The 9,300-nt window shown below is 33.9% G+C and overlaps 1 protein-coding gene across 1 annotated transcript; it reads left to right on the forward strand.

Moving 5' to 3' along the window:
* The first annotated feature begins 1,992 nt into the window (after positions 1–1,992).
* LOC125242335 lies at positions 1,993–8,269 on the forward strand. The gene is made up of 4 exons (XM_048151113.1): positions 1,993–2,432; positions 5,504–5,820; positions 6,162–6,450; positions 7,186–8,269. Exons 3-4 carry the CDS (start codon positions 6,310–6,312, stop codon positions 7,531–7,533), a joined length of 489 nt encoding a protein of 162 aa, XP_048007070.1. The 5' UTR covers positions 1,993–2,432; positions 5,504–5,820; positions 6,162–6,309; the 3' UTR covers positions 7,534–8,269.
* The last annotated feature ends 1,031 nt before the right edge of the window (positions 8,270–9,300 follow it).

Below are 9,300 nucleotides of genomic sequence, written 5' to 3' on the forward strand. Positions count from 1 at the left end.
ACCTACCCGCATATTTGGATAAAAACGAACGTGGCCACACAAAGAGGCGACGGTGCAAACACTGTTGGGATACAGACAAAATAAGGAGGAACACTCTGACGTGTTGCCCTAATTGTCCTAATAAGATTGGACTGTGCCTGACATGTTTTAGACCGTATCATAAGTACTAATACTAAAGACACTAAAACTATAGTCATACGAACAAAATCTCTGAATAATTCAAACCTAGTTTACGAAATAGCAAATTTTTGATTTGCAAATTATTAGCCGTGCCAAACATATAATACTCGTACTCCTACTACATTATTAGAACTCAATATGATTATGATACACTGTTCCATGCGTGTCATATGTCATGAGGATACGGTAGCGAAAATGCTAAAATGGAAAGGAGCCCCTCTTTCAACTTGGGAATTTTAGTTAAATATACAAGTGGTATTAACTAGATTTATCAAAAAAAATTGTCCATTAAGAACAACTCAGTCAAAAGATATTTCAAAAAAATCTTTAAAATCGAGGTTCCGCTCTCGACTCTTTCCTCCTTCAAAACTTAATCAATAGGAACGAAATTTGAGAATCCGAATAACAATGAAATAATCTATGTCGGACCGTTTAGCTTTTTTGGTTAATTGTTACCAATCTTGAGTATCACACCTTTTTTTGCGCCACAATGAAAAAGGCCGTTTTTGTAAATTTTTGATTGGCTCTAGAGTCTTTAAAAAGCAGAATATCAAAAAAATCAAAACGGTCCGACACAGGTAAAAATAATAACAATCTGTGTTGAAAAAATCATTGCTGTATCTTTTAAAACCAGGGAGGAAATAGTCGAGATCGTTTGTATGGAAAATTGACCCCTACCGTATCGTCTTAAGACGCTAGAGGAGCGAAAATGCTAAAATGGAAAGGAGCCGCAACTCTAGTATGTCGAACAACGACGAACAATAATCTAATATCTCGCGTCTATTACAGAGGTTAATAGAAATAGAAGTTACCACCATTATACTCAAGTTAATTCATCAATATGTGAGTTTTATTCGAAACTGTGCACTTTTCATTCATGTGTTGTTTCGTTCCTACAATAAAACTGTGACATACAACAAATATATTTTACAGCATTTATTTGGAATAATGCCCCGATTCTAAAAAAAATCCTCTGAACGCTACAGAACGGAAAAGACGATATCGAGAAAAGCTAAAAATTAGAATCCGGAGAAATATGAGAATATGAGAGTAAGAAATTTGGAAAGAATAAATAAATTACCAAAAATTTAAATACCAGACCTAACCTAAGTGAACCAAAAAAAGAGAAACTCAGAAAACTTTGGAGATAAACCAAGATCAACCAAAAATTAAATAAAACATTACTGAAAACCAATACTACTAATGTCATGTTTAAGAAACAAGCACCGTCGCCGTGGGATTAATCAATATCTGTGATTCCCATGTTGTTAACATGTAAATTGTATTTTTGTTATATGTAATTAGGAATAAATGCTTTTTATTAAGGTTTTTTTTATACTACATCGGTGGCAAACAAGCATACGGCCCGCCTGATGTAAAGCGGTCACCGTAACCTATGGACGCCTGCAACTCAAACAGTGTCACATGCGCGTTGCCACCCCATTAGAAACTTGTACATTCCCTTTTGCTGTGTTAAGTACACAGCAAAAAGGAGTGTACAAGTTCTAAGGAGGGTTCGGGTTGCCGACGACTCAAAGGACAATAGACGGAACAAGTTAGTTCCGTAAGTCCTCCCGTCATCAGCACACCGCACCCTGTATTAATACATGCTTCGATAATATGATTTCTGAATGTGTTAAGTAAACTGAGTGAGCCAAGTATAATATTATTTCCAGAGTAAGACTAATATGAGTCCCAATTTTTTTTTTTTCTTTTAGTAAATTATTTTACCTCTTTCCCGACGTTTGCAGACCACGTCGTCCATGACAGCGGCCTATGCAACGTGTTCGAAACGTCGGAGAAAGGTAAAGTAACCCGATAGTCATCTCATCTCAAACATTTTTTTACAGAATTCATTTGGTACCCTAGAGTCTCGCCACTTCTGAAAAACCGTCGTTTGACCCCAGCAGAAAAGCAAAGACGATATCGAGAAAAGCTTAAAAAAGATAATCCGGATAAATATGAAATGATGAAAAAAAGGAATTTGGAAAGGATAAAAAGTAAACCAAAAATTAAAATACCAGTAGCAGACCTGAGTGAATCAGAAAAAAACGAACTCAGAAAACTTTGGAGAGAGAGAAAGATGAAACAAAAACTAAATAAAATGCAGCAAACAAATACCACTAATGTCGTATTTACAAAAGAAGAACATTATGGTTAAGGAACATACTTAGATGCTTCTCAGTAATTTAATACTTACAAGCAACGTCGCGATTAATAATTCCTTGTGATTGCCATGCCGCTAATACCTTGTAAATATTTTTGTTTTACGTAATAAGAAATAAATGTTTTTTTATTAAAGTACATTATTCATACTTCAATGATTTATTAATGGGTGTTTAGTGTTTACGCATTAATCATTTAATTCTCCGCCGGAAGAAACGTTAATAATTTGATACATGGTTTTTCATTCCCAATCAATGCAATGAAAATGAAAATGAAAATGAAAATGAAAATGAAATATTTATTTTTCAAGTAGGCATATTACAATGCGCATATGAACGTCAAATAAAGCTACGCCGGCTCTAACCCTACGCCTCAGCCTCGAGAAGATTTCAGTCCCCCCTCAGTTGGGAGGGGGGTATCCACTATGGGACCGGCAAGAAACTCGGCGGGCAACTTCTTTTCAAAACATTACATCTTATAATTAACATGCATTAAATAACAACATACAATTTAACATGCAAAAGTATTCATCAAAGAATATGAACAGACTAGGTACTCTATGGAAATCAATTTCAATAAATTATATTATTGCTTAATAATACGTCGTTCTTCTTCAGAGAAAACATATCAAATTGTCATAGAAGAAAAAAGATAATATGAATCTCAATATCATTAAATATGTAATTTACCTACACAACATAAAATATAAAATATTTGATGTGCTTTCTTATCTGAACTGTGTCCTCTATACATAATACAATTATTTTAATTGCTATTCGTTTTTTGTAGTTTCTGGTTCGGGCCATGCATGTTTGTCTGTCAAATAGTCCTCGACTCTGTAATAAGCCTTTAACATCAATGATTTTTTTAAGTAGTTCTTAAGAGCTGGGAGGGGTAATCTCAAAGCAGTGTCAGGTAACTTATTATAAAAATGAATGCATTGCCCAACAAATGACTTCTGTACTTTACGGACACGAAACTTCTTTATGGCAAGCTTATTTTTGTTTCTAGTGTTATAATTATGGATATCAGAATTCTTAGTGAAACAGTCTAAATTCTTAACAACATAAATTATACTATCATAAATGTATTGGGAAGCTACAGTTAAGATATTAATTTCTTTGAAGAGTTCTCTTACTGATTCACGTGTTCCTAAGTTGTAAATAGAACGAATGGCTCTCTTTTGTAATACAAAGATAGTCTGTATGTCAGCTGCTTTGCCCCAAACCAGAATACCGTATGACATTACACTGTGAAAATAACTATGATACACTAGGCGAGCTGTCTCAACATTAGTCAGTTGCCTGATTCTCCTAACGGCGTATGCGGCTGAACTTAATTTGCTTGCTAGTTTCTTTATATGAGGACTCCATTGTAGATTTTTGTCCAATGTTAAACCAAGAAACAGTGTTGTATCTACCATCTCTAAGCATTCATCATTCAAAAGTATTTTTGTATCGATTGGTTTAACATTCGGCAGAGAAAATCGAATACATTTGGTTTTCTTAGAATTAAGAAGTAAATTGTTGACAGTAAACCACTGCAGTACATCAGCTAACGTGCTATTAATTACATTGTAATCCGTAGATTTTCGGTCAACATTAAAAAGCAGTGATGTATCATCAGCAAAAAGTGCTATTTCACAAAAGTTTTTCACTATACATGGCAAATCATTTATATAAACCAAAAACAGGAATGGACCTAAAATTGAGCCTTGTGGCACTCCTAATTGGACTACAGTCCCGCTAGAGCGAGTTTTGTTAACAACTACTGTTTGTGTTCTATTGCTAAGGTAAGAAGACATAAAGTTTAGGGCATTTATAGACAAACCATAGTGTTCTAATTTCAAAATGAGCGTTCCATGATCCACACAATCAAAGGCTTTTGAAAGATCACAAAATATGCCAATTGCATCACAAGAATTTTCCCAAAAATTATATATATGTTTAATGAGTACCGAAGCAGCATCGGTCGTGGAACGGCCCCTTGTGAAACCGAACTGTTTACTTGTAAGTAATCTATGTCTGTTGAAGTGTCCCAGTAGATCATTTAACATTAGCTTCTCAAAGACTTTACTTAGTACAGGAAGTATTGATATGGGACGGAAATTGGTTATATCACTCGAATCACCCGATTTAAAAAGCGGTATGACTTTGCTACATTTCATAAGATCTGGAAAGGTGCCTTGTGAAATTGAAATATTATATATTACGGCCAAGTAAGGTGCTATTATATCTATGACATGACTAATTACTTTAACTGATGTTCCCCATAAGTCTTCCGTTTTCTTTAAATTGAGTGACTTGAATGTTTTAACAATATTTACAGAGTCTACTTGACTAAATTCAAATGAATTATTACATTTCTTAACATTAGCACAAAGTAATGAATGGGCTTGAGCCGCAGAAGAATGTAAACATTTTATGGTGTTAACGGCTATATTTGAGAAATAATCTTCGAATGCCGAGGCAACATCGCTGTTCGACACTATTTGTTGATTATCTGATACAATGTTGACTTGACAATCGCGTGATTTACATTTACCAGCTTCTTTATTTATAATACTCCAAGTTGTTTTCACTTTGTTGTCCGACACTTTCAATTTAGAACTAATAAAGTTTTTCTTGGCAGTTAAACACACTTTCTTGAAGATTCTTGAGTAGTTTCTTACATAGTCCAGGAATTCTGAATTCTTGTTCAGCTCTCTCTCACCATAAAGTTCATAAAGTCTTTTTCTACTTTTGTGAATACCTACAGTAGCCCATTCACTAAACAATAATCTGTTATTCCACATGCATTTTTAATACCTGACCAGAAATATATGACAGTTGTCAAAAGGGTGTTGTTCAGATGGTGACAGTTTAGTATAGTATGAAGAAAATAGTTCCAATGAAATTCCGCAACATGGCGCGTAGTCATATATTCCTAGTCAGGCTTTACAATGCCAGACCCAAGATGAACGCTATTAGAAAAAATGATCTATCAAAATTACCTTTTCCCGATGGTTCAGACCATGTTCTTTGTGAGCACGTGCACGTGCACGTGCACGTGGCCGTGCACTGGTGTTGCACTGGCGTGCAACCTGGTTGAAACGTCGGAAAGAAGTAAAATAATATTATTTAATCGCACTAGACTCGAGTGACGTTATTTTTTACAGAATTCATTTTCTTCACTAATGTCCCACCACTCCTCAAAAGGCGTTGTTTGACCCCAGCAGAAAAGCAAAGACGATATCGAGAGAAGCTTAAAAGAGAGAATCCGGATAAATATGAAATTTTGCGAAAAAGGAATTTGGAAAGGGTGAATATTAAAGCTAAACTTAAAGTAGCAAACATGAATGAACAAGAAAAAAATAAACGCAGAAAACTTTGGAGGGACAGCAAGAGGAAACAAAGGCAAAATAAAACAATACAGCAAACGAATACTACCTACTTGTAGTGTCAAGCAACGTCGCGGTTGGATTAATAAATCTCTGTAATTACCATTTCGCTAATATTATATTGTTGTTTTATGTAATTATGTGTAAAAGTGTTTTTTCAATTAAATCTTATTTTTTAAATTTAGTCCAATGGTGGTGAAATTTTAACCCCTTTTTCTTCTTGCAGTAGGTATATTATACATATAATTATATTAAGTACATTAACTTGTAGTGACGCTAAATTAAGCCTTGGTGACATTGTTAGCCCAGACGGTGCAAGTATAGACGTCATAATTTCTATTATAGTATATAGTTTAAAATAACACATGCATGCTCTGGCCATTAAAATTTGTTTTCAATTTAGCTTGGTCTAATTCTACACAAATTTTAATTACAGGTCAAGCCGAAATCCATAAAAAATTAGACCCTCTGCAGGCAGAGGTAAACGTTATGAAATCAAACGTAACAGCTTTGCAAGAGCAACTCAATACAAGCACCATGCAAATTATGACCCTTTAGACAACATAAACAAACATATTAAGAAGATGCCAGAAAACTTGGATGAGCCGTCAAGTTGTGTTCCTGACGATGATATTCTGGAGAAGTACCACCTGCCATTGAATGATATCACTCGTTTAAAAGACATGGATAACGATCTAGGAGAAGAAAAATACTTTTTACGCATGGTATGTGTTTTTAACCACTATTCTACTTAGGTAAAATAGCTTACTTATGCGATTGAACTCAACGTATTTTTAGTTCTTCCACCACTATGACCCCCGCCAATCGGTTAACTCTGTGGCTACCATAAGTGACTGAACGCTATCGCTTATTTATTATATTTAAATGGGATTACTCTTGGCCACAGACTTGCCAAAGGCAAAATATGACCTACGATGAAGTGAGCTTGCCCAGAAGATGCCTGTTCACTCTTGATTTGAAGCGAACGTAATTTAGGGAAAAGTCGGATATATCGTACCATTTTTCACTTAAACGTGAATATTTTGTTTCTTCAAGTAGTTACAAATGTAAGTGTATGTTCAAATAAAAAATAAAATAATAATAATAAAAAACCTCAGTTATGGGCTACGATAAATAGCAAATTCAACTTTCTACGAATACATTATCTTATAAGAATGTGTGTTTCCCGACAGTCAACTCTGCAGCTTACTACTATTACTTTGGTAAATTTCATACTTTTCATATTCACTTTTAAACTACTTTATACTAAAGTCGCACGTTGGAGTATAATGAAGCTTACGGTACCTACATAAATAGGCCGCGATGTGATATATTGACAAACAGCTAGGCTAATGGATAATCCTATAAGGCTTTCGTTTTTTACTTTTGATGCCCTAGAACCCTATTAAAAACATAATTATAACAAAAAAATATAAATATACAAAATACAATTTTTTTAGGTACAGCATTTCAACTCCATTGTTGGGATTAATGGTCAAGGAAGAGGAGAAATTCTTGGAAAAAAAATGGCAGAGCAAATAATGACCAGGGACTTAATGACAAAAATGTCTTGGACAGGGGTGTCCAGAACTGCAGAATTCCAAAAAAAGTTCGCCTTTCGAACTTTAGAAAATGTCGTAAATCTCTTTTTTAAAGTTTTGAGTAAAGCAGACTCTAGATGGTCTTATGAAAAGAATGAGAAACTTTTTAGCGGTGCTTTATTGAAACACGCAAAGAAGAGAGCAATAGCGGAAAAGGAAAAGTTTGAAAAGAAAAACAAAACTGACGCAAATGAGATCTTAGAGTAAGCAAATAATGCTAAACCATCGGAAATACCAGAGGCACGAGAATCTTCCGTTGATGAGGACGTTTAAAATAAAAGTTAAGCAGATGCAGATATTAACGTGAAAATTCTCTTCGGAGGCAACAGTGATACATATAAATATATCAATCAATCCCATTCCTATCAAGGAAAGACATTAAATCTGATAGCAACTAGAGTTTTGTAAAATGCAAAAATCAAAGATTATTTAAGTTCCTTTCATGTCTTGTAAAAGCATTTTTAAGTAGCGGGACAGCGGGTATCAGCAGGCTGCTGACAGCAGCATCTAGCTTTACTGACGTTTACTTTTCAATTTTCCTTAAAGCGTGCTCTTTTTATTTATTTCATTGGGTTACACTGACACTCAAACATATTTAATATTGTAAAAAATGAATTTAAGTATTCATCTCTTACTTTCGAATTCAATATAATTATTTAACGAAACCACCTAACAAAGATAGCTTTGTTTTTATATATTTTAAATGAAACAATTAACATTTAAATTCGCCCACGTTGAGATCTCGTTGTTGTTACTATTATAAATGTTTTGTGGGTCGGTATTCCTATAATCAGCACGGTATTTAGTCTTGAAGACTTAAACAGAAGTAAAAACCTCCTGTTTGATCCATGATTAAAATGTTATCAACTCTGATAAATCTAAGATTATTTTGTCATGACCACTGATTGACACAAAATCTTGAAATAAATCTCTTTGAAATATCCGTGTTCTGTATTTCCCTCCAAAAAAACATCTTGATCATCTTCTTTTCTTTTCACCTTGATCAGTTTATTTCCAGCATTTGATATTCTTGTAACCCAGAGGCAGTTGGTAGTTGTATTCTTGTAGCTCTTTGTTTGAGCGGCAGTTGTTTATGAATGTATGGTTATGAATGATTTATATTTCAAAATTGACAAATAGAATTTTCAGCCAGTGCTTATCAGTATGGAAATTCTGGTATCAGTGTAACATAGATTTCACCGTATTTCTTTACGTCGACTATAAAATAGCACTAGTTATGAATATTGACACATCATCAAGGTTTTCTTCGATTAAAATACAGTTGCAATTTCAACATCGACGAAGTAAGTTTTACAACTCAAAATTACAAATTACTTTTTTACAGAATTAATTTGGTACACTGAAGTCTTGCCACTCCGAAAAAAGGGTACTTTGACCCCCAAGGAAAAGTCAAGGCGATATCGAGAAAAGCTTAAAAATGATCCGGCTAGGTATGAGCTTTATAAAAAGAAAGATTCAGAAAGAAACAAAATGAAGAAAAAACTTACATTAGCAAACATGAGTGAATTAGAAAAAAAGAAACTTCGAAAATATTGGAGAGAATGTAAGATGAAGCAGAAGCTAAAGAAAACATTGCAGCAAATGAATAATAGTTAGGGTGTCCTTATTTTATTACACCTATTTAGTAATCTTCCAATCCACTTTAAATTTTGAAAATTTTTTGTGTGAGCAATTTCTCTCACACTGTACCTATAAATCTCATTGTTTAAGAACAAACTGTGGTGCTTCTCAGTAATTTAAAATAAATAAGTTACGTCGAATTACATCATTATTTATTTTATTTACTTAGACTACCTAACTTTTCGCAGCGCTTTCTATTCTGAATTTTTGCCTTTGTTAGTAGAACTTGGCGTAAGTCCCCACGGACTTGTACAAGTATACAAAGTATATTAGAGTTTAGCTGCAAAAGTGCATGGCTAATTTATCAATGAATTCATTCATTATTTCTCCTTG

The sequence above is a fragment of the Leguminivora glycinivorella genome, chromosome 2 (assembly GCF_023078275.1).
Source record: "Leguminivora glycinivorella isolate SPB_JAAS2020 chromosome 2, LegGlyc_1.1, whole genome shotgun sequence".
In the NCBI taxonomy this organism is placed as follows: Eukaryota; Metazoa; Arthropoda; class Insecta; order Lepidoptera; family Tortricidae; genus Leguminivora; species Leguminivora glycinivorella.

What these genes read in the sequence shown, in the direction of transcription:
- LOC125242335 (XM_048151113.1), top strand. Translation starts at nt 6,310, where the DNA reads ATGCCAGAAAACTTGGATGAGCCGTCAAGTTGTGTTCCTGACGATGAT. An exon ending in AAAAATACTTTTTACGCATG is followed by an intron (nt 6,451 to 7,185) that starts GTATGTGTTTTT and finishes CAATTTTTTTAG; the next exon opens with GTACAGCATTTCAACTCCAT.